This window comes from Rattus rattus, chromosome 3 (genome assembly GCF_011064425.1).
Source record: "Rattus rattus isolate New Zealand chromosome 3, Rrattus_CSIRO_v1, whole genome shotgun sequence".
Lineage (NCBI taxonomy): Eukaryota > Metazoa > Chordata > Mammalia > Rodentia > Muridae > Rattus > Rattus rattus.
This window is the reverse complement of record NC_046156.1, coordinates 100829768-100856259: the sequence shown is the minus strand read 5'-3', so window position 1 is coordinate 100856259 and position 26492 is coordinate 100829768. Positions and strand designations below refer to the sequence as shown.

At 44.2% G+C, this 26492-nt stretch overlaps 1 protein-coding gene across 1 annotated transcript in view; it reads right to left on the bottom strand.

The window, feature by feature from the left end:
• Frem2 (FRAS1 related extracellular matrix 2) overlaps positions 1-26492 on the bottom strand; it is a 139750-nt gene that overhangs the window by 69061 nt on the left and 44197 nt on the right. Inside the window, exons 3-4 of the mRNA XM_032898423.1 lie at positions 10204-10350; positions 5100-5330 (exon numbers count right to left, since the gene is read on the bottom strand). Of these exons, the coding sequence (XP_032754314.1) occupies positions 5100-5330; positions 10204-10350 (378 nt within the window). The remainder of the gene's footprint in view (positions 1-5099; positions 5331-10203; positions 10351-26492) is intronic.

The window sequence follows — 26492 nt, the reverse complement described above, 5'->3', positions numbered from 1 at the left end:
TCACTAGGTTTTAACTCTCACAGTCCCTGCAGAGGAAGAAGTGGGGGCTACACTGTGGGATTAGTGCGTTCTTAAGAAGGGAACGGAAGTCAGTAAGGGAAAAGCAACTGCAGGGCCCTGCCCTTAAACCCTAGAAGGGTCCCTCCATGTGAGAGGGTTATACATGATGGAGAGAATAACACTCATTACTTCTTGCTAGTCTTTTGGGGGGGGGAGTCTTAGCTCCCCGTGGCTCCTCACTCCTTGCCTCTCTCTGTTCAACTCTTAAGCCATATTGAACTCTCTTTCTGGCTGAGCTATTTTCCCACTTTCAGGAAATGTGAATGCTTTTTTCTGTGAAAGACAAACCCGGATAGAGTGAACACACCCTCCCTGTATCTACATGACTATACCGCATACCGAGTCCTCTGCTTTCTAACTGCAGCTTTTAATTTTAGCTTTTGACCATGCCACAAGTTAGGGTGGAAAAGTGACTTGACTTCTCAGAAGTAAAGTTGTAGCCACAGTTGATAAATGTTCATCCTGTTCTTTCTCTCCATTACAGATGAAAAGAATTGCTAAAACCATGACAGGACAAATTATCTTCTACAAATCTGCCATAATAGAGGAAGAGGAAGAGAACTTGGGGCTCGGGTGAAAGCACTGGGTGTTCCCCGCCTTGGGTGAGTCTGGCTGTTTGAAAACAACCCAGAAGCCATCCGGGAGTCTTCAGGTCACTTGGGTGCGGTTGGACTGGCCAACAAGTATACTCATGCAGAAGTCTCTGAATGCTGCTGCTGCTGTTTGAACTTGGACATTTCTCTTACGCTTTGGTACTTTTTCTTCTTCTAAAGTGGGCCAAGTAAATGAGGACCAAATTTAAAAGGAGTTTGGGAAAGAAGCAAATGAAAAGTGAGCCTAACTCACAAGTGACGTGACAAAAGTTCATATAGGATAAAGAAGGTCTCGGTAATCGCTACTGTTCTTAGACCTGGATGGATGTTTTGCCGGAGCACACGTGTGTGTATCACATGCATGAAGGAGCCATGGGGGCCAGGAATGGGCATCTGATCCTCTGGATCTGGAGTTACAAACAGTAGTGAGCATGTGGGTGCTGGGACTTGAACCCAGGTCCTCTGCAAGAGCAGCAAGTACTCATAACTGCTGAGTCATCTGTAGACATGTTTAATTCTTTACATTAGTAGTGACTCAATTTGATTCTACCAAAAACATTTACAGAGATCAAGTAATTGATCTACTTGCTCGTGATTATATTATCAGGGAACTATCAAAACAACTCAGTCAATAAAAGTTTATAGGCATTTCAAGTACAACAAGCAAAATAATTACATAAAAATGGACTTTCTATTTTTTTCTATGTACTTATACTCAAATATTTGAGGTTGTGTTCTCCTAGTAAATATCATGAAACTCATTATGTGGAGACTATGAAATAGAAAGAGAATAGAATCTATTTTTTAAAACTTTTTTAATATTTTAATTTAATACCTTAATTTTTTATTAATATTTTATTTTATCTTTATTTTAAATAATTTTTAAAAATTAAATGTTTTCCTTTAACAGAAACAAAAGCGTTTACTACCAGTTAATGTTCTGTATCTTTCTAAGAGTAAGAAACAGTGGTATTGTTTGAGACACAGGATTTAGTAGACAGAAGAATAAGAATCTTTATCCTGAAAACCTCTCAAAACTTGCTCAGTGCTGTTAGGAGCAGCAGTGCTCTTGCAGAGGACGTGGGTTCAGTTCCCAGCACAACCACCTACAACCAAGTTCCAGGGGATCTCACGCCCTCTGCTGGCTTTCTCAGGCACTGCATGGATGTGATGCACATAGGTGCATGTAGGCAAAACACCCATATATAAAAACCAAGAAAATCTCTAATAAAGTTTTAAATGAGCTAGGTGTTCGTTCTATAGCTCATTACTTACCATAGCATGCAGCACTCTACACTATGTGGTCACGAGGCCATAGGACTCAGTTCAGGGTTACCAGGCACCTCTGCTGTTTTACCTGCACCTCCAGCATTTAGCAGAATTCCTGGTACCTGCAGCTGATGCTCCCTTAACCTTTGACTGTGCAGGTACATAACACAAGGACTAAAGTGTTCTTGTTTTCTCTTTTGGAACATTTGGGTTTACTGTCCGATGTTAATACACTCGAGATTTTAAACATACTAAAACGCTAGGAATTCCTGTGCTGCTGTGACCTACACGAACAGCTTGTGTCACTGTCCCATTTGCAAAAAGCATGCTCAGACTGTTATATGAGAGGTCACCTCCTTTCTAGTAGCATGAAATGATGAAATCTGATAACTCGGGGGAGAGGGAGAAAATACGTGTAACACATAGTCATCTTTAATACTTTCACTTCTTAAATATTGCCTCTAATACTCACTGGCTGGGGATTGAATGGAAATAAATCCCTTGAGTCTCAGAGAGCTCACTAACAAATTGATTAAAAAAAAAATCACGGAATTAGAATCTTACGTTTGGAAGGAGATAAAGTTGCTAAGCTTCCCAGAAGGCACCCGACAGAAGGGTGGGTTGGTATTGGTGTTATGAGTAGCATTCTGCCCTGCCTGAGGAATACTTCATGGACTCCAGAGGAGAGGGTAAGATGAAGGGGTATTGACCTTGAATTCCCCTCTCAGGTTTCCCTGAGTTCTGGAAATCAACAGGGATGATTCGTGCTCACAGCCCAGCCCAGAGATGATGGGTCTCTCAGTGGAAGGCAGTTGCTGTCACTGGACATAATTTCATAGGGGCCTCTTCTTCACACAGAGAGCATCGCGCCATCTCTGTCGATGCCAGAGAAAATCAAACAAAACAGCTGCAGGCGGCAGGCTTCTGAAGGGACTACAGGACGCCTGTCAATCCTCTTACCCAAAAAAGGAGTTTGGTGTGATGTGGCACTTGACTCTCTTCTCACCTAGAACTTACCATGTAAATAAAGAGTAATATTGTGGGATAAACTCAGGCAGAACAGGAATGGAAATGACGAGGGTGAGGTCAGGTGACCAAACAGCCGCCTTAATAGGAAAGATTATTCATCATCACTGTTGACAATTCTGCCCTTCCTTTCTTCTAGTTTTCTGAACTACAGGCTTCAAGTTATATGGAGATTGAGTTTACTGACATGGTGCATAAGCATGGGACCACTATCCACTATCCACAATGGACTGTCACTGTCCACATTCGCAGCAGAATGTTCTAGTCATTCTTCACTCTCCCCCACAGCTCATTGAAAAACACTAAAATCCTTTCAACCTACATTTCCATGCACCAAAATGTGGATACTCCAGCCGGGAAGGTCCTTTGGATGGTCGAACTGCCTCTGGAGGGTCCCTTCCCAAGGGATAGGGCAGGGACCAGCTGTCATACAGCTCGGAGATTCACTGCTATTGTTCTTGGCCGTCCTAAAATTCCCGGGGGAGTCCTGGAGCACCCTCACTGCTGTCTGCCACTCAAAGCTGCTGCAACACGGATGTCACAGGCTCACGAGGACTGGACCCAGTCTTCAGGTGGAGACGGAGGGTCACTCCTGATTACAGTGCTACAGAGGGCCACAGATGTGGGCAGGCAGGAGGAGGGTTTCCGCAATCTATGTGAGCACTGGCTTCACATTAAATAAATAAGCAGCGAAGGGTATGTGTTTGCAGGTGAATGCAGGTGCTGACGTATGTAGGAAAATGCAATCAGTTAAAATCCTTGCCTAAATCACAACTCTTCAATTTAAAACTACTGATGTCTACAGAGAATTATAATAGCATAGTTATGAATATGTGAGGTCCAGGGTGTGTGCGTGCATATGTTTGCAAGTGTGTGTGTGTGTGTGTGTGTGTGTGTGTGTGTGTTCCCTTTGTTTTCAAATCCCATTACTCAGACACAGCACTGGCACTGTAAAGAGAAACACTCTCGTCTTATAGTTAGGAATTCAGAAACAAGTTTAAAGTCTTATCCCTTAAGGTAAACGATAGCAAATTTTACTAAATAGCAAATAAAACCTAAGAAGCTAGCTTCCAGCTTAAACTTAATGGAGCCGCTTAAATGTATTAAAGTTGTCATAGGCGTGTTTAAGAGAGTAAAGTGTTATTATTCAAGTACATCCCCAAAGCTGCAGACTACAGGAAAGTTGAATTATTTATCCACAGATAAAGCAGATGCAATTAATGTTAAATATTCTTTAACGAACATTATAAATGTAAGGGAGTTTCATATTTGACTGGAGGCAGAGGAATTAGTTAAGCTCAGGATGCCGGAAGCCTCGGGTTCTCATCGGCTTCTTTAATTACGATAAATCCTTCAACGCAGGGATTTGCATGTGAGTCGCCATTTTACAAATTCAGCAGATTGTATCTTCGTAGACCATTTAAGAATTTTTCCAGACTAACAAAATAAAACAGGCTGTCAGTTTAAATGAAAGAAAGCCAAGTCTGGCTTCTGACAGCATTTCAACTTTAAAAGTCTCAGCGAGGTTTGTGTAACTGCCAGGTCTCAAAAAAGCCATTCATGCCACCCTCCAGCCCCCAGACCCTCCTACTCAAATACACATCCAGACAACCCAGGACTGTAGTCAAGGGGGAAAAGGTCAAATCACAGGAACATTAATGTCCATTTTTCGCAGTGTCAGCAAGGGGACCCATTACAAGGGAAGTGACCTAAGAGAAATTCACCCTAGTAACTCAGGTCACTTTACCACAGGAAGGGGTGGGGTGGGCATATGGGGTGGCTACGAATGTAACAAAGGTGGAAATAATAAAATATAGGAAACAAATTAAGTCCAGAATGGCCTGACTTTCACACCATTGGCTTAAAAGGTCTTCTCAGACATCTGAAAGACTTCAGAACTGATGAACCAATGCCCCATCATGGAAAGGACTCAGCATTTATGCTACTGCGGTCAATCTACTTGAGACGCAGCTTTCCTTTCAGGTCTCTTATGTTTCCCTCTCTCCACCAACACATCCGAGAATTCTAAAGAGTCTAGAAATTCTTTATATAGGAAGTCCAAACAGTGACCTTAAACTCCTCTACGAGAAAGATACTTTGCCATAAAAGCCCAGCAACAGTGACATTAAGGGAGGTGACCATCACTCTCACCATCGCCTGGGTCGATGATCTCCACCGTAGTCACTTCCGGGAACTCCAGGACTGCCAGCACCGGCTCAGAGAGAACCACTTGGAAGGTCTCGGAGTGCTCGTGTTCCCCGTCGCTCAGGATCCGCACTCTCCACGAGGCCCTGGTCTGGCCGGGATTGAACTGCACTTGTTTCTGAGCTTTACCCTTGAAGTCTTTGTCTTTTTCCGCAGTCCCATCCCTTGTGCTGATACCTGAGGGAAACAATGTAACTCGTTCATTTGAGACTAACTGGGATCATTCCCGCTCTTTCTTTGTTTCACTGCTGGGCATCCTGTCCTGCCTTACTTGCTGACTGTCTACCAGAGACTAAAACAAAACAAAACTGCCTTGGAGTGCTCGCTGTGAGATCACTTTGAATACATACGAACACAGCACAGGCTGTTAATGTTAAGATGAGGACAAAAACAAAGGTTTTATTAAAAGCATTTGTCTTATTGTCCTCAGAAAAACACCAGACAGACAAGTAGTTCACATGTAGCTTCAGTAGCACATGGCTTATTTAATGTCAAAGGATAAAGGGCCCATTGCAAGAGCGCCGGGTCTCGTTGAGTTCCGCAGATTTCCCACTTAGAGTTCTGTTCCTGGTGCACAGAGAGGGATTGTCAACTTCCCTTGGATCCATTACAATCACCCCAGACCAACAGAACCCTGCTAATCAGTCAGCCTCTGCCAGCTGCTTGATGCCTGCTTGACTGAATTTCCTTTCACTGGCCAAGCACTCTTTTCAAGAGATTCAAAGGACAGTTAAAGCCAAACAGGAATTCATATCTCACAGGGCATAGGCTCCAGTTTCCGCCATGTTTGTCGCAGGGCAGCGAAGTCATCTACCATGTGAAACACAGGTTGCCATGCCAAGTCCCTGTCTCTGCTACTGAAAACACCCACAAGTGTTCGCTTCAGTTATGAAATGACGCTACTTTTTTGTGTCCTCTCTTACATGCGAAAAATAGGGCAGGGCTGAAGCAAACGCTCTTGACTTAAGAAAATGGAATTTCTAGTGAATGAAGGGTTAACTGATAAACACTCAATGAGTGGGATTAATAAATGCTTAATAACTAGTATCAATGGACCCATGAGATGCAAATACAAATGCACACTTAGTTTATAAGTGGATTGTAAGAATTCATTAAAAGCCACAAAGACATCACCAGCATGTCCTATTACCGCTGCAAAGAAATGGAGGTACCTTAGCTGATCAAGGAAAGGAATCACGGTTCACAGACACAATGGAGTTTCATTCATCCATAAAGAACAAAAGAATTGGGACATTTACAGGATAATGAGATAGAGAGAACCGGAAATTATTATGGTGAGTGAAATAGGCAAGAATTAGAAAAGCAGCAGATGGGTTTTTTTTTAAATGTGAATTAAATTTAGGTGTGTGTGTGTGTGTGTGTGTGTGTGTGTGTGTGTGTGTGTGAGAGAGAGAGAGAGAGTGTGGGTCTGTCAGTGTGTGAGTGTGTGTGTGCAGCTGTGTGTGCAATGTGCGTGTATGTGTGAGCATGTGTGTGAATTTGTGTGTGTGGTGTGTTAAGTGTATATATCTATGCAGGTATATGTGATTGTGCATGCATTGTATGAGAGAGTGTATGCATAGTGTGTGTGTGTGTGTGTGTGTGTGTGTGTGGTGCAGCTGTGCATACAATGTGCCTGTACATGTGAGAGTATGTATGTGTGTGTATGTATGCAGCATGTATGTGATTGTGAGTGTATGTGTGTGAGCGTGTGCATGTGTGAATGTTCATGGATGTGTGCATGACTGTGTGTGTCAGTGTGTGAGTGTGTGTGTAAGCTGTGAAAGTATAAAGAACAGTAAGAGAAGAGAAAAGGAAGGGATCTTAAGGGGAAATGAAGGTAACAGAAGTCAGGGCACATGAAAAAGCAGAAGGGAGGTGGGAGGGGGCGGTGTGGCAGAAGAGGATGTGCAGGAACAAAGCATGACGTGCCTATGAAAATGCCATAGCAAAACCCACTACATTATGCGTTGGACTAAGAACTAATTTTCAAAAGCTTGTTATAGTTTAAACATGAAGTGCCCTCCTTGAACCAGTGCTTGGAATGTGTGGGCCACACCTGGTGGCTGTGGGTCCGGCAGAAGCAGGTCAGTAGGACCAGGCCTTTGTAGGTTATCCCCACCCCCACTCCCAGGGCTGGCCTGGCTCTTTCTGTTTCCTGGTTGAACAAGATGTAAACAGCCCTGTCTGCTGCTGACACAGCACATACACACATGCACACTCTCACACACACATACGCTCACAACCACATACACATGCATACATACACACACGTACATACATACTCTCACATGTACAGACGCATTGTATGCACAGCTGTACCACACACACACACACACACACACACACACAGACACATCCATGCACATCCACAGACACCTGCACACACACATGCATACGCTCTCTCACACATGCACATACACGCACAATCACATATACCTGCATAGATATACACACTCACACACCACACACACACACAAATTCACACACATGCTCACACATGCACGCACAGCTGCACACACACACTCACACACAGCTGCACACACACACAGCCCCTCCCTCCTTCCTCTCACTAACCCCATCCCCCCAACCCCTCCAGCTCCAGGCAATCCTTTCTTCTTAAGTTACACCCACCAGGTTTTCAGTCACAGCGATGCTAACGTCATTTCCCTTAGGGTTACTAGTAAGAGTCATCTTTGTGAACTGTATCTACAAGTTTTCTGTAATTCTTCATTTAGGACTCAAGTGAGTCTAGCTGCAGCTATAATGCCTTCCCAGAGTGTAGGCTGTGTGGGAGCAGCATCCTCATTGTAGAGCTCTGCTAAGTCTGCTTTGCAAGGAACTTGACCTCTATTTCAGGTCCTGGTGTCACTTCAGGACCATCTTGGATAATGGCAGATATGGGCACACGGGGCCTTTCTGGCTGTCTTCCACCCCAGTTTACTAAATAGCTGTGTGAGGTGAACCAAGGAGAGCTCTGGAGCACCCGTAGCGCTGCTAATACAGAAGCAGGCACAGGGAACAATAGCTGGTCCAAACAAGTAACTTAGAAAAACACATCAGCATTCTGCAGAAAAAATAAAACAACAAAAACAAACCAAACAAAAGCAGCAGGGAGAAAAATTTTCAGAATTTAAAAATCTTTAAAATAGTTTTCAACGGTTAACTTTCTCGATGTCGTATGTAGAAAAACTGTGAGCGCAAATCACATAGACTTGCCGAGGTGGGGACAAGTTGCAAATAGATAATAAATGTAAGATCCAAACTTAAGAACAAAGGCTGCCTTAGGCAAAAACCACGTGGAATTTAGGATAACACCCTGTTCCAGGAAATGAGCTAGCTGCCCTTAGCAGGGATCCTTCACCACCCTCTATGTGTGCCAAAGATATTCATTGGGGCCTCCAGTGAATTCAAAGGACAATAGGCGGCCACCAATGAATTCAAAAGTAGTAGGCCCCACCAATGAGAAATAACCAACTCATGCTGTAACCTAAAGCCTATACCCTGAAACAGTATAAAGGGTGTGGGCCTTTGTTCTTCGGGGTCGCCTCTGTCCCGAGTACAGGGTCACCCCAGTGCACTGGATCATTAAACCCCTTGCTTATTGCATCGATCTCTGTCTCCGTGTTTTCGTGCGTGGGCTGATCGGGTCGTATGTAACGTCCCTGGTGATTGCTGAGGAGAGCTGCTTTTGCCTGTCTTCAGTGCAACTTATTCACCTTGTTTTCAGGCACAAAGCACAGTAGGGTCTGACCCCTCTCTGACCCCTCGCTGACAGCAAATATGGGCATGTGCAGAGAGCAGAGTGCATGCAGAGACCAATCCCCTAAACGAGAGCGTGGCGTGACCCTCTCCTGCATCCCAGAATGCTAAACAGAATGTAAACAGCACTCTTGTGCAAGTGTAGCAAATGAAGAACCAGGAGGTGCTCTCCGGCCGGGCTGCAGGTGGACAGGCCTCTTTTTGAAAATTAACAAAACAAGACATTTTATGTTCTTTTTGGCTTTTTTATACAGGGTTTCACTATGTGCTTCAGGCTGGCCTCCAACTCACAGAAATCTGCCTGCCTTTGCCTCCTGGGTGTTGGGAAAGGAATATATACCACTACCACCACCAGGCTGTAATAACCCTATTTTGAAAGTAAAAAATAACTAATATCCAGGGTCTAACCATGCCAGCGAGAGCTGTGTGATTAGTGGGGAACCTCTGTTGACAGGGACCTAACGTCCACGGCGTTCAGGCCAGTGCAATTTCTAAGTAGTAATTTTGGAGACAACCCTTTTATTTTTGCCAATATGTTCCTAGCTTCATCTTTTCCCTATAAAGCTTTTTTTTATTTATAGATCCTATTAAATGGCTGTTTCTCAAAGTGACATCACTGCGTGATCAAGGGGCTCAGTGCTCTATATCAGCTCTTTTCTGCTTCATACCTTCCCCTAGTTTATGATTATAGGAAATGAAATGTGGACATGAATTGAAATTGAAGAAAGGTCTTAATTAGTTGCTGTTGACTCTCAGTTTTATTAAATAAGGCAGAAGAAAATGACTAGAATTTAACATTTAGCATTTTAACAAAGAAAACCCACAGAATAGACCTTTCATGTAATGTAACGGTCAGGAAGAAATTTCTGGCGAGCCACAGGGCCGTCAAAGTCAGTTCACAGCGAGTTAACACTCTGCTACCTAACCATTCACTGAATACATTTTGCTTACTTGTTAAAGTAGCTGTCATATGTATTTTACACTGCTGTTTCAGAAGACTTATACCCTGGGGTTAAATTAGATTCCCATCAGCTTATTCTAACGCAGTGACATTTCATTTTATTTTGAATTTACTGTTGATTCCTTCCAATTTTGCGAGTTTATTTTATACCTGAGAAAGGTCATGCTTAATGTACCTCGACATAAATCTGTTGATATGATCTCTTCGTAGCTAAAAATCAAATTTCAACATCTCACTAAGATTTTAAATTCAGTGGCCTCAGTCCGTGCTACAGTTTAATCACTAGAGGGAAATTATAAACCTGTGTGAAGTGCTAATTAAACTTACTTATAAACGAAGTTTCTCCCAAGTATCCTCTGCGTTTAAGAACAATATCCAGAAATTTGGAATCTTCGTTGATCAGGTAATACTCCTTTTCAAAAGAGATCCATGCCCAATTCAGTCGAAAATGCTGGTTGGTTAACCTGTTTCCACCTGGAAAATAAAGAGTGTAAAACCCAACATTACTTCTTTCTTCAATGAATAGCCTTAAAAAGCCACAAACGATGCAACTTCGAAAAGAATGCTGCTGGATTTAATATGCAACTCCAGTACGCGTGCATGGAGGTGGTGCTAACCTCTCAATGACTGGTAGACGTTTACCGATAATACATACAGTCTTTGAGAGCTCCCTCCTTCTTTCAGGATGGTGTGGTGTTAGAAAGCAGAAAGAAGCACGTAGTATTCTGAAGTAAAAAAAAAAAAATGAAACAAGGAGACGGGGAAGAGTAGGGGGATAAATAAGATCAAAATACCTGTGTGTATGCACTCTCAGTTAATAAAAATGTATTTAAAAAACCCCTTCACCACAAGGTGCCGCTGGAGAGCAGGCTTCTCTATACAGAGGCCTGCAATGTTCTTAAACCACACACAAAACCCTTCACAAATACCTCTTTCTGGTTCACAGAACAATTGGGTGGAAGGCTTTAATTATAACCACTTAAAGAAAAACAAATATTCTTTCTCCTCTCCCCTTCCCACTAGACTCCACTCCAGTCCTGAGAGCAAACAGACAGCCCTTTTCATTGGCTTCCCCTCTCCTCCCACCATCCCACCAAAATGGAGCTGGCTGCCTCCAGGGAGAAAATGAACCTTGTGCAGGCTTTCTAATGTGAGAGCTATTCTGTTGGGAAAATGAAAGGAGCGTTATCAGCTGACCACTCCACACCTATCCCTCAACTTCCTTTGATCTGTGAGGTTCATAAACAAAGGCATCACTAATTCCTTTTAAGTCTCGCTGGAAAAGAGAAAGGGGGTCAGGGAGCCTAAATAACAAACACAGCTAAAGGCATAGTTTGAATTCTAGTTCCCTCTCCTTTGAGTTGTCACAAAGAGAGCTACAGTAAAGAAAAATGAGAGGGAGAAATGTCAAGACTCCTGTTGACTCAGTGAAAATCTACACAGGGAAAAGAGATCAGGGGAGAAGCATGTGCTCTGTTTCCTCTGAAATATTTAGAAATAAAAACTACCGAGACTTTAAGTTATCGGCTCACTGAGAACCAAATGCAACAGATCAGGCAGCTTAGACTGTGAAAGAATTGCTCCTCATTGTTTGACATTTAACTCGGCACCTCAGCCTCCCCGAAAGTCCTTCCACAATGCACGCAAGGAGCAAAAGGATGTTTTATTAACTGACCCTGTGAGCCTTCCATGGGAGTTTTGCTCCCAAAGAAGCCAGAATAGATTTGTAAGGAAGCATTGATTATAATAGTTCCCATCACTGACCCAGACCCAAAACACTCAAGGCTTACTCTATTGTACTACATCAAAGCACTACGAAACCTTTCAGCTTCTACTCCGCCATAGCTAGAGGGCTGAAGCTGGAACTTCTTGGTAGCACTGGCCTGGTGTGTGTAATGTCTTGGTGAATCCCCAGAACTGCCGATTGGTTGCACCCCACAAAAAAAAAAACCAATAAACAGGAAACTCTTATTGAAGCGCTTAAAACTGTGATGCAGAAGCCACAACATGTGCTGTGGGCACAGCTGTGTAAAATGTGCTGTATACACAGGGTTCTTTGATGCTTCAAGTTGACGAGGCTATGGACACTTCTGTCTTTCAGTTAATTTCTAGTTTGCCTGTTATTTGTTCGCTTGTTAGTTTGGATTTTGAGATAGAATCTTACTCTATAGTGCAAAGCAGCAGACTTTGAACTTGGAATACTCTTACCTCAGACTCATGAATACGGGAGAGCACCCTCCCAGCACCCACCACCCCCATGATTCCTTATCTTTTTAGTATTTATTTTAGTACTTTATGTGTAGAGGTTGTTTGTATATAAATATGCACATATTAATGGCACTGGAGTTGCAGGTGGTTGGGAGCCACCATGTTGGCTTTAGAAACACCGCCGTGATCTCTTGCCATGCCACAGAGTCAAAGGATGAGGGTCAATTGTTCGCATAAACCAAAGTGGGCTGTGCTCTTATCTCGATGGTTGTCTCGGGCACTTTGTTATAGCAGAGAAAACCTGATCTAACCTAGTGCATAGTTCATGAACGCTGGAGAAGTTTGAGGGCTCTGATCTGAGGAAAAGGAAAAGAGGTAACTCCCCGACACCGGCCATATCTTACCCTTCGTGTTTTGTGCGTGAATGTGTGCAGTGCCCAAAAGTCACACTGCCTGGGAACCAGGCATCTTCCTGGAATGCTGAGAGTTCTTGGAAAATAACAAAGCCTCATGGGAAAGTGTGGTGGCCTACAGGTTGTCCTTCTAAACTCTGTGACACAGACTTGGGGACATTCTCAGGATGGAAGTTCCGGGAAATGGTTCTGACTAAAGTCCATCTCTCGGTAAGGATTTAATATTTAGTTAAGCTTGCTTGCATCTGACCCCAAATGGTAGAGTTGGCTTTTCTGGAGAATCTAAGGATTGGTTTTCGGGGACAGGGTTTGCGTGCTGCACTGTCGTCTAAAAACCCTTGATTTTCTGCTCACCTTGGCAACGTCTATTTCTCCAGATTTGACAATATGTATACAGTTTTACAGCTTAATCCTCTTTCCTGAAATAGTCCAGGAAATATCGATCTCTGTTAAATACTATATATTGATGACTATTGGGTGTAGAGAACTCTGTTCCACCCCCGAGTGAATCAGGACAGCCCAGCACTTGCTAGTCCTGTTGTTGGGTTCGTTTCACTCTGCAGTACCTTCCCACAGTCGCATTTCCTCCATACAGTTATTTTCTGTCTCATCGCTTTCTGTCTCTTCCCACCCGAACCCCTGATCTACAGGGCAGGCAGTTAAAACAAACAAAAGAACTATCTTGTGTTGCTTAGAAGTGCCTCATTTACTGGGTCACATGAATTTCTATTGCTTTCAGGACTGAATCCTTCAGTTTCAAAAGATAGGATCGCAAACGTCTTTCATTTTGGAAAAGGTAACAAATTGCTTGTTTATCTACAGCTCCGAGTTTCATACGGCTAAATAGGTATTTTCACAGGTCCACTCAGCACTTTTGAGGTTTCATTAAAAGAAAACCAGAAACAATATCAGGAGCTTTGTGATGCGGTGAGAGGAGGCTGAAGAGAGAGAGAGAGAGAGAGAGAGAGAGAGAGAGAGAGAGAGAGAGAGAGAGAATGAGAGGAGTGTTCAGTGGTTAAGACCACTAACTGCTCTTCCAGAGGACCTGGGTTCAATTCCCAAGACCCACACGCAGCTCACAACTGTCTATAACTTCCATTCCAGGGGATCTGACATCCTCACATAGACAGAGATACATACATTCAGGCAAGACACCGGCTGCACAGAGAATAATAAAATCATTTTAAAAAGTCCAATGAGATGGTCCAGGTTAATTATCATAGTAATTTAGAATTTATTACAAAGCTGGAATTTAACTAGAGAACATGGCGTCACAACTGTAAAAACCTAAATTTAAAAATCACCTGGTCCCTCCTGAACACGAGTCACACTTAGGTTTAGAACTTGTCATACCTCAGCGGTCACTTATTGTGTAGGAAGACGCTGGGATTAAAGGAGCCACGCTTGGCTGACCTGTAAAACTGAACTGTGTTTTAACTAAACAGTGGAAATCGACCTCGCTTATTATCTGGCATGTACGCGCCTCTAACCTCGGTAAATGCGAATCATACACGTTCCTGCCGAACTTGGGTCACATGACTGATGTGAAATTTTATGTGAAATTAACCAGCTCAAAAACTGGACAAATTATATTTGCATGTGATCAGCTGCCTTTCTGAAGTAGATCCTGCTGTCTCAATGCCTGAGGAACTGGAAACAAATTAAGGCCCAGGGCTTGTGCCATAAATCTACACAACAGGTGCCTGACAGCTGATAACCACACTCCCAAAGGCTTTGTCCTGGAGCCCTGACACCAAGGCTATTAAGATTTGGCTCCCTTTGAACTTTTCCAGCTGGCCTTTAGGCTTCTGCAATTTTCCCTTTCAGTTCAAACTCAATAGTTAGTTTAGAATAACAAAGAATCCCAGGTCTTCAATGACTCCTCCCTAGAAACAAGGGCTTTCCTGATTTCCCTTAAGACAAAGCACACTTAATAACCACAGCACAGTGGGCCACAATCCTGACTGTGGAGGGTGGCTGCCCAAACATCTATCTTTAATAAAGAATCTATCCTCAGACAAACGTTAGTTACAAGAAAAAAATGATTATTTCAACATAAATTTCAGTTTCCAAGAGCAAAGTTTCACCTGGAGATTTCTCTAGAAGTCAAATGTACATCGATAATGAAATAAAAGCAAATCTGGATTTAACCTTTTAAACCCAAAGGTGGAGATAGATATTTAAGGCCTGGGGATGTAGGTCAATGGCAGAGTGCTCACCTAGAAACAACTATTTATATTGGAAAACATTACGGTACCATTATCTGGTTTATAGGAATAGTCGTATAATTTATTTTTAAGTGAGTTTTGTTCTTTAGCAGCAGGGTTGGGTTGGGTCACCATCGAGACTGGAGTTGGTGATTAATGGTGATGCTTCTGGGAGGTGGTGATTCCAGCTGTGCTCATGTAAAGCATGCATTTCCCTGTCACATCTGTGACAAGATTCAGCTCTAACTTTGTACTGGCCTTGGGCATAGAAGAAACTGTCAGCTTGCAGAAGGAGATGCCCTTACTTGTAAAGTCGGGCTGATTTTACTGCTTACTGAGTACTGCCTGGTACAGAACATAGGCCAGCCTGGCTCTCTGGATCCTAGGAGCTGGCCTTCACCTCTGGGGCATCACGCTTGTGCAGGGACAAAGCACACAAGCTGAGACTGGAAAGTACCTTGAGGTGCTGCCCTCAGCTGAGGAGTGCATGCAGGGGGAGGGATTACCTTATCCAAGGGGTCAGGGACAACAGGAGGAAGAGCAGGTATTTACAGGCCTTCAGTCAGGTGGTATTCTGACACCAAGGATGGGAGAAAGGAAGGTGCTACCAGATGAAAAGAATTCAGGAAAAAGGACTTCAATCAATTCAGCTCTGTGGGAGCTTAGGGATTTTGCTAAATACTAATGTTTACTGTTTTTACTATTTAAGTCATTGGAAATTAAACACAAGCAGACTCTTTAGATGAGGTTTACCCAAAATCTGACTTAAAGGAAGGAGCGGACGGTCCATCCTGAGGTGTCACTGACACACAGACATCTTAGACTCTGAAGCCTCCGTGACCCATGGGAAGCAGACCAAGAAGTGCCCATACATTTTATTCTTTTACAGATGACTTAATACATATTGAACACTATTTTAGCTTAATTAATTAATTAGAATATTTCAATTAAAGATATTAAAATTACTGACACATGCAACAGTTGGTCATTAATACATCATTTTCTTCTTTCATTCCGGGTAGCTTCACCTCGACCTCTACTCCCATTGCATGAAAGAGGCCACACGGAACAAGGGGTCAGATCCACAGTAAAAGAACTTGTAGAGATCCTTTGGGAAAAGAAGTAGAGGGGCAGAGGGCACAGTTGATCGTCATTGCACACACACACATGCACACACGCACACACACACATGACACACACACACACACACACACACGGACACACACACACACACGGACACACACACACACGGACACACACACACACACACACACACACACACACACACACGGACACACACACACACGGACACACACACACACACACACACACACACACGCACGCATGCACGCACATCTTCAGGAAAGCATAAACAAGTGCACCCTTCATAGGGAAGAGAGCGCTGGCGACACCACATCTTCAGGGTGCCTCAGGAGCAAAGCGGAATGCTGCTTTAGTATGGCTCAGTTCACACGCTGTTCTCCTTAGAAAATATTTTATTATTATTTATTCTGCGTGTACAGATGAAAGGGTCTGGGTGTAGAGGCCAGAGGACAGCTTGTAAGGGGCGGGAGTCAGTTCTCTTCTACAGTCATGTGGGTTCTGGGGATGGAACTGAGGTTGTCGGAGTTGGCAGCCAGTGAGTGTGCCTGGAGCCTGCTGAGCTATCCCGCCCACCGCACTCTTTATTCTCATGCGGACACTGTAAGTATTGCCAGACAGTGTGCGGAGGAGAATGAAAACCATCCCTGTATTCCCCCTAGAAGCCAAGGGTATCAGTCCACAGTGTGCCTCACAGTCTGTCCCTGTGGGATGTGCTCCTCATACACACTGCCACAGACGCTGTAGAACCACGCGACGCCTATTAGAACCAGAAGCTCCAAAGGGAGCTTATTCACAGACTGCACCAAACATTGTGTATACACCCCATCCACATGAGTCTTCCATTCTGTATTTGCAAATTCATCTACTCATAACAACTTATCCGTGACTCCTGAAATCAATAGAAGGCATTTCAGTGGTCAGTCTTGGGCGCTCACATGTGGTGCTGAAGTGCATCGAGTGATACTCTACCTCCTCAGAGCTCTCAGGTGATGGGCGGACCAGTTCACGACCCGGTGGTACATCTTCACTGATGACGTCATTGTTTAAAATATCTCTAAATCACAGTGTTACAGTGCTGTCTATTATTCATAAACCCAAAAAAAAAAAAAAGCTATAGTGTACTTTATAAAGAATGTATGAGTGACCGCTAAGGTTTACTCATCTCAAAGTCACGATCCTTTGGGTGCGTGCACAATGGTGGCGCCCAATTCTCATCAGATAAGGCGTTGTCGAGCAGAAGTACAACTAAAAAGAGATATAGGCTGATGGAATGAACTTAGAAAGTCTAGACCTGCATTTCCTCGAGGGACAATCATCCCGTTTTTGCTGATTAGAATTGACAGGGATTTCCTCTTACCTGACACAGTGAATATTGAAAATCACCTTGTTTGTTCAGTACAAACCACAAGTTACTCTTTTGAGACATGAAATAATTCATCACAGAACCAATCCCCTCCATGGCTTCAGGTCAGGAGAGTGAGCTGACAGGAAGTGCTGTCTGTATTCACGGATAGGAAGCACCTGCCTCCCTGACCATCCCAACCCCGGGATTCTGAGGTCGCTGTGGCTCATGTTAGAAGGGTGGTCTACCTCCTGCACAGCTGTCTGTCTGAAGCTGAAGGAGGACAGACAGAATCCGTAGCATTATAATGAAGATTTAAGTTATGCCAAGCATGGCCTCCGACTTGTCCACACTCCTCACCAGGCACTTGCAGGATGCTTGAGTCTGCACGGAGTTTGGCCAGTTTACCCCATTCAGCACAGTGCAGCCCAAGTCAGGGATTTCTACATTCTGTGGATGAGGTTAGCAGTATGGTTTGTGTCAGGGTCACTGTAATTCTGATGGCCAGTATTTTTTTCTGTACTTCTCTGAGTCATCTGACCAGTTCGTTCAGGTCACCATTGAAATTTCACACCATGCTAGCATCCTTTTAATCTGCCCAAGTTAATGAATTCATACACTGATGCCCTGGGATAGAAGCAACACGGTCTGAGTGAGCGTCCCTCTACTGTCTGCAAAGACCCTGGAGCTAAGAGATGGAGGGGCTGCCCTGGTTTGGGCAGTGGGAACTTGTAAACAACACAGATGGAATAGGGGGAAAAAAAAGAACGCAAGTAAAGTGTTCAGAGTCTCTAATTTCAGGAAGGGATTTGAAGGCTGCTCAAAGCTGAGGCGGCTGGGAGGTAATTGCCTCTGATGGAGGGAACTACCAGGCCACAGCTGGGTGGCAGCTTCAAGTTTGAGCCTGCAGGGCTCCTTCCAGTCTCTAAACACAGCCCCTTCCCCCAAGCCTCAGCCCCCCAAACAAACAAGGAATTAAAATAAAAGGAATGTGCTTATTTTCATCCTTGCAACAACAACAAAAGAGAAGAACCTCCACGGTTTAGTTCTTCTGCCCTAGGGTTTGAGAGTCTTTGTAAATCAAGCCAGGCTGGCTGTGTCAGGTGTCACCGTGTGTCACCTCCCCAGTGGAACTGAAGCCTTCCATGCTGGAATGCACGCCCAGGACGAGGAATTCCGGTGCACATCCACCTGAATGTGCACCTGAAAGGGGCAAAGGACAAAGTAAACACAAGTAATTGCAGGGTGAACTCTCACCCACTATTTCAGGAGCGTTTGCAGCTTTGAAACTACCTTGGTTATTTTAATTCTTCTCGTTCAAGCAACTAAAGATTTTCTTCCTTTCACTTAAGTTTGCTGATCAGACAGTAAACTAAAGAAATAATTATGTTGACGAACAATACAAATACAGACACCGGATACTTTAGAGTAGGGATGAATGACAGGCATTTTCTCCTCACTTGATATTTTACCCAGCTCCAGAAAGGTGTGGCTTTAATGGATTATAAAGCAATTACGTAATTGTCAATGATAGATACATTACCTGGTGGTTTGAGCCTGCGCTATTGGTCCTTTAATAGGCTTACCTATTTAAGCATTTCAGATGTCAGATATAAAAGGACTAATATACACATGTGTATATATTTTTAACCTTGAGGAGGTCTTACTTTTGTCTCTTTTCAAAACCTAGAACTAATTTGCTATCGTCTTCCTTACTTCCAATAGGAATAAAAATGTAAGCAAACAAACATTTTCATAGAAGCCCTGACTTGGCTTTTACAGGGAGCGGAGTTAAGGAAGGGCCACACCCTTAGGCAGCCTCTGGAGAAAGGAAAAAACTACAAAAGCAAGCACCTGGTGCAGCAAGATTTCACACAAGCCCTGCCTGAAGCTACAAATTAATTTATTAGATCTCTGGCAACATGTTCTTAAAATAAACTTTACAGCCTCCGGGTCTCTGTTCAACCCAAAGCCTAATTCCTTGTGTGGCGCCAGAGCCAGACAGCTCCCCCACCCCAATGAGAGGGGAGGAGAGAGAGGGGCGTGGTCCACCACCTCCAGGAGCAACCGGTTTAGTGTCTCATGCTTGCTTTCCCAGTGGGGTGAGGCTTCAAATTTCCATCAACGTGACAGTACCAAGGCACCCACTCTGAGGTGAGACCGCACAGCCCACAGGCATAATGGCCCAACTGTGTTTTGCTACTATGTTATAAAAGTGGGGAAATTGTGTGTTTCCTAACCTCATTGCTGAAAGGGAAACAAACAAACCTTCAACTTCCTTTCTTCCATCCACATCAATTTCCACGGCGAGTATGGAAGGATTGATTGGGATGGGGCAGAAAAGTCGTTCTACAATCACGACACACTTGCTGAATCTTAGCTCACAGAATGAACTAAAAGGATTCTTCTCAGAGGTCATTTTTTTTAAAAAGTAGTTGATGGTACTGACTGAAACCAGAGTTGTTCAAGTGTTCTCAGCTCTGCTTTCTTGGCAGCACAAATTAAGATTCTGAAGTTTTGGGGAGAGTGATCGCTCTTAAAAAGAAAATGATAACGATTCAGCCATATGAGCTGCACAAATGGGTTGATTCCACTGCAACACTGCACCTCTGCATGCACGGCTGCCTCACCCCCAACCCCCACTCCTGGCAGTCCACCTCCAGGGTCATCTTCAATCCTCCCTCCCCACTCAGTCCCCTGCTTCCTGCCCCCTAACGGTCCATCTTCCGTTTCCAGACTTTTTTTCTCTTTTAAGTTGTAAACTTCACGTCTCTATAATTAAAAAGAAAATAATGCACGGAATCACGCATGGTTATCCCGCTAGTGCATCTGTGGGAATTAAAACAGCCTTTTCAATGGCTTCTCCCAAGGAAGGAGAGACAGAAGGAAGGAATTGCCTCCAGTCTGGACAGAGACAGAGACCCTGGGCTACCCAGGCTCTGGATCACAGGTCAGTAGCTTGTTCCTTTTCATTTATTTCAGATTAGCTTTGCAAAGGGAACCTGACTGCTTAACCTGCAGGAGTATTTAATTAGTCAAACCTTTTAGTAACTGGTCTGATCCCGTCAGTTAGGCAAGCAATACAATGGCATCCTCTCCGTGACGGTGACGTATGCTTCTATTGCACACGAATGCTTAACTGATTGTTTACATATCTAGCTGGGAAGAGGAGGAAGGGGGAGGGGAAAAGGATGGAGGAAAGAGAAGAAGAAAGGAGTGGGAGAGAAAGAAGCAGGAGTAGAAGAAATTGAAATAACCTATTTATCCTCTACTCAACTAGCAAGTGTCCACTGTCTCCGCTTCGTGGACAAGCATGTTGTAGGAGGGGCACTGCTGTCTTTCTAAAACACTAAGATTTAGTGTTGTGTTTGAGACATAACTTATAGCTTGGATCCAATTGCTTTCAAGATAAAAACAAAACATTTTTTTCCAGTTAGAAAAAGGTTTTACCACCATCTCAAGAGTACACAGGGAAGGACCCATGGCTCCAGCCACATATGTAGCAGAGGATGGCCTTGTCGGGCATCAGTGGGAGGAGAGGCCCTTGGTCCTGCCAAGGCTCAATGCACCAGAGTAGGGAAATATCAGGGCGGGAGGGACTGGATGGGTGGGTGAGGACACATCCTCATAGAAGCAGGGAGTGGTGGGGTGGGATAGTGGGTTTCTGGAGGGGAAACTGGGAGATGGGATAACATTTAAAATGTAAATTAAAAACGCAATTAATAAAAGAAAGAAAAGGTGTTGTATGTATGTTTATCTCTCTTAGTTGTTAAGGAACTGTGTCTTATACAGGGAAAAACCGTATTATTACCAGGAAGAGGTCGTATCAGGTTAGCCATGATAATGCACCCTGTAAATCTTCAACGGTATTCTGGGATTAAAAATTAGATTTTGCCAACAAACCACGTGACTGATTTCCTTAAGTATTACAATAACATAGTGACAGGGTGAGCTCTCCAATGGCAGGTCCCAATGTTTTTGTTCTGTAGTCTCTAGGCTTTGCTAAGATGTTTTCATAGCTCTTGGGATGTGATGTTACCCCTGTCCTTTAGAAAACACAGCTAAGGAACCCAACCTAAGCATCCATGTGACCTGAGCTATCAGAGGAAACAGAGACTGGACTTCCTCGGCAATTTTGACTTTGGTGCCCACTTGGTAGAGAATGAAGGTCAGTAGACAGAATGGTCTCTTTAGACAAAGCCAGCCACATCTTTTCTCTACTTGCTTAATGTGCCATGCAGGCAGCACATGGTAACAGCACATGAATTCACATATGTTCCATGCAGGCACTTTAAAAAAGCATATTCCCAAAGCAAACACATTGCCTTTTATATAGTCTAACCTAGTGCTCCCTGGGGGTGGGTGATGAGTTTTGCTGTTGGGGAACACTTTGGCAACACCTAGAGACTTTGTGTGTTTGTGCTTTTACAAGTGTGCACACACAGGTGAGTGTACATATGTATGTGCACATGTGCCTGCATGTGCACAGAAGGGAGAAGTGGACATTAGGTGTTTCCCTTGATTACTCACGGCCTACCTTATTTCTTGAGACTGCTTTCTAACCGAGCCTGGAGCTCACTGGTTTAGCTGACTGGCCAATGAGTTCCTGAGGCTGCCCTGGCTTGAACCCCTCCCCTATAACACAGGAACCATGAAATTTGATTTTATGGGGAGCTGGGGGTTCAGGTCTTCATGTCTGTGCCACAGGCACTTTGCTGAGTGAGAGACATCTCCCCAGCCTTTAGACACGTCCCCAGCTCCTTAGATGAAATCGTCTTTTGTCATAACTGGAGAGGAGAAGGAAGGGAAGGAGATGAAAGAAAGAACTGGCATCTTTGGGAGTCATGGGTCTTACAATACTCAGAACAGACAGACCCCGCCCTGTATTCATACAAAGACTTAGAATTATCTGGCCCCAGAGCCTAGGAAGAGGGCTCAGTGGTAATGAGCACTTGCTGCTTTCCCAGAGGACCCAAGATCGTTCACCAGCACCCACATCAGGTGGTTCACAATCATTTCTAACTCCAGTGCTCAGGGATCGGACACCTCTGACATCTGAGGGCACCCACGTGCACTCACACAAACCTATGGCATAATTTAAAATAGTAAAAATATGTAGCAGGAGAATTATCTGGCACCAAACCTCCACATAGGTAATGTTGAGAAGTCTTGGTTTAAGCCTAATGGTAGCACAGGGGCCGACCATCCTGGGCAAATCCACGTTTTCTTACCAGATCGTCACTATGGTGACCCTCTCCGTGGAACTGCTCAGAACTTCCCCCCACTAGTGCAGCTACGCTCCCAGCAAAAGTGTTTACTTTCCCACTGCGGGGAATAATTGAGCTGGTAGTTTCCCCAATAAGTTAAAATTTATAGCTAGTCCCAGAGGACATGTGTGTGTGTGTGTGTGGGGGTGCGCGAAATTCAGAATCCAAGAAGAATTCTACATATGGTTTAGGTTGTAGTTCTATTCTAGATCTTTTAGTGGATGTGGTTTCAGCCGAGTACCTGAGAGTTTGAAAGCACGAAGGCAGGAGAAAAGGCCTTCTGAAGCCACTGTGGGTAAACACAGCTGAGCATGGGACACATGCTACTCAGCTTCCCAGCTCAAAGGATAAGCATCGCACATTCCATGCATGCACTTGAGTGTAAATACACACTCACATGCATGTCCATACATACACACTCATATACACACATGCATGCTCATATGCAGGCACGCAGACATATGTACACATATCCACATGCATGCGTATTCTCATTTTTCCTAGATGGCTCAGCAGTGAAGAGTGCTGTCTGTTCTTGCAGAGGACACCCTCATGGCTGCTAAGAAGCATCTATAACTTCCCCTGCAGGGGATCTGATGCCCTCCTCTAGCCTCCAAGGGTATCATACACACATACAGGCAAAACATCCCATCTCATAAAAACAAACAAAGGCATAGAACACAGAGTGCCCTGTACATGAGTCTCCAGTGATATGTAGGGGGTGTTATTTTTATTTTGGAATCCATATTTTCTGGCCCTTAACTCACTCTGTGTGTGTGTGTGTGTGTGTGTGTGTGTGTGTGTGTGTGTGTGTGTGTGTGCTGGGTGTGTTGTCTCCCTCTTTCCACCCCCGCCTGCATTGATGAGGAAGGATACATACAGCATTAAACTGTATAAATGGAGTCTACTGAAGAAATACCTGGGGGCTTTGAGTCATGACTATGCTTTGAAAGCCTATAAGGAAAAGGCCCCATTTGTTAAGTGATTTTTGTTTCTAAGCCTACAGCACCCAGTATTCCCAGGCAGTCTCCCATCCAAGTATTAGCCAGGTCCAAACTTGCCTAGCTTCTGAAATTCCACTAAGTAAACCTTGGCATACTTGGCTTCCAGTATAGACCAAGAACAGGGCAGAGGGTCCTGCGTATCTGTCACATTCTTTTCACTTGTCACGTTTGACGCCCACAGGTAGAATTTCATAGTTTTCAGGAACAAAATCCAATACAATCAATAAATGTTATTTTTTCTTATCAGAGATACCAATTCTTGCTCCAGTTGTGTGGTATCTAATCTCAACTGTCAAGTTGATAGGGTTTAGGGCTATGGAGGAGACAAGCTTCTTGGTAAGTCTGTGAGGGAACATCTAGATTGGGTTAACTGAGGTGGGCAGAGCCAGGCTAACTGTGGGCGGCTCCCCTCCATGGGGTGGGCTCCTGTACTGATAAGGAGGAGAACCAAGTACCAGCATTCTTCTCCCCATGCTTCCTGACCACGGATGCAATGTGACCCTTCCTCTCCTATGTTACTTCCTGTTGGGCATTTCAACACTGCAATGAGAAAAGCAAGTAGGACGTGCTGCTTCTAATTTCTGAACCAAATGGCAAACTAAATATTCACGTCAGTAGGATGCCAAGGAAAATGAGTTCAAATAATACAGCTGACTCGTGGTATTCTTGTCCCGTGGAGGCCACACTGAGTACTGGAAACACACACTTTGATTTTTTGTGACTTAACAATAAATGGATGTTCCTCTTTCTAAATTATTAGTCAAAATCAATGGAAAGAGAGATCAGGATTCCCTCTGGCATGAAGACAAAACAAGAACAAAGACGGCCAACGCTGCCACCAAGGAAGGCAAGCCACGCTAGCACATGGTTTGCAGTTCAATCTTAAAGGTACCCCCATGGACATTTGAACCCTATGATCTCTCTAACTGGATAAAGGATTTGCAGGCTTAAGAAAGGAATGTTTCTGCCACAAGAAAACCACCAGCTTAGGAAGCACGAGCTAAGTTGGGCTGTGGAAAGACGATAAAATACTGATTAACAGACAGAGGCTCTGAAAGCCCACTGTCTACAGGCCTGTGTTTATCTCTCATTGATGAGCTACTGTCTCCCAAGAGAATGGCCAAAACAACTTTGTGCCTTTTCAGAAAGATTTATTGTTGTGTGTGTGTGTGTGTGTGTGTGTGTGTGTGTGTGTGTGAGAGAGAGAGAGAGAGAGAGAGAGAGAGAGAGAGTGTGTGTCACATGCATGCTTATATGTACCTGTGTATCATGTGCATGTAATTCCTGTAGAGGCCAGAAGAGGAGGTTGGGTCCCCTGAAACTTGAGTCACAGATGGTTGTGAGCTGCAGGGTAGGAGCTGAGACATGAAACAAGGTACCCTGGGCCGTGCCCCATCAGTTTTAGAGGAAACGGGAATGGCATTTTGATTCACATCTCAGCTGGATTCTGTTTGTTTGGGTTCAGACTCAGGGGCTGAGGTGCATGTTTTACAAACCAAAGCAGACCTGGCTTCCAGGTTCTCCCAGCATCCTTCAGTCTCTACCTGTTACAGGGCATGGCTGGCATTTCACTGTCTCTACCCTGAACTTTTTCGCCCAGGGGCTGGGGTGCCCTTCCCCAGAAGCTCTTTGCTATATAACCCAGACAATTTCCTCTCTCTGTCTCTCTCTCTCTCTCTCTCTCTCTCTCTCTCTCTCTCTCTCTCTCTCTCCTTTTTCCTCCTCCCCCTTCTCTTCCTTCTCTCTCTGAGCACTCTTTCTCTCTTTCTCTTCCCCTCCCCTCTATCTCCCTGACTTGTCTGGCCTCCTTCCTTGGGGCCAGACACCTCACCTGCCCAAGAACAGCTTCCCAATAAACCTGCATGTATATTTTTAATCTGGCTTGAATTGGTTCACTTTACTGGCAGAGAAAAACTTATCAGTATTGACACGCTGTACTGGGAAATGCCTGTGGTTACAGGAAGACTCAAACATGTTTTAAAATAAAATTATTAATTAGTCCAACTCATGTTACAGTTATGCACAAAGATTCATGTGTATATTATACATGTGTAGTGCATCTGGCACTTTAGGGTAATATATGCATAAGATACATGTATAGGGTAATAGATACATATAGGATAATACATATATGTATAATGTCCAACTTTATGCCCCCAAGAAATTGAAACTAATAGTTACCTAAGAAACACCACACATTCAGAAATCCATCAATGCCCTTAAAAAAAACAGTACAGAATTTAGAGATTTCAAGATTCACAGAAAATCTTCATGGTCTGTCTCTTGCGTTATTGGTGACAAAGGCAATGGCTATGATCCTGTATCCTTTCTCTGGAAGCAGGGACAGGATGGGTGGAAGATGGGACCCGGAACTTTGGTGGGGTCTCTGCATGCTGGAGTAGGAAGTTCTGGGCAAAAGCGCCTAGTTTGAGCTGCCTTCACTTGCAGGCTGGGGCTGAGTCAAGCTACCCAACCTGGGGTAGAGGCTGCAGGGCCAGTGTTTTGAGAATGCTAGCAGCCAGGAGGGAGAACTTCTGTGCACCGCCACCCCAGGGCTCCTTTTGTTCTAGGACTCAAACCCTTTAGGTTTTTAGAACCTTCATTCCTCTCATGCCAATCACTACCACCACCCCCACCACCCCCCACCGCCAGCAGCCACCTTTATCTTAACTTACGCTGTGACCGCTTTATTCACAATATATACAGGGGTTTCCTTTCAAGTTTTCCTAGAAATGAGGGCTCGGTCATATCAAATAATTTAACAGGTGGGCAAATTTATAAGCAGAAGTATTTCAATGAGTTTTGTCTATAGGAGGCCATGGCTTTTCATTAATTTTGTAGATATTAGGTCATGAAATCCTGGTAGGTCATTTCATCTTCCCTTCTGGATTTCCTGAACACTCCATCCTTCATGCACGTCACCCACCCCTCTCCCAGGTCACCCATCCCTCTCCCAGGTCACCCACCCCTCTCCCAGGTCACCCATCCCTCTCCCAGGTCACCCATCCCTCTCCCAGGTCACCCACCCCTCTCCCAGGTCACCCATCCCTCTCCCAGGTCACTGCTAGATG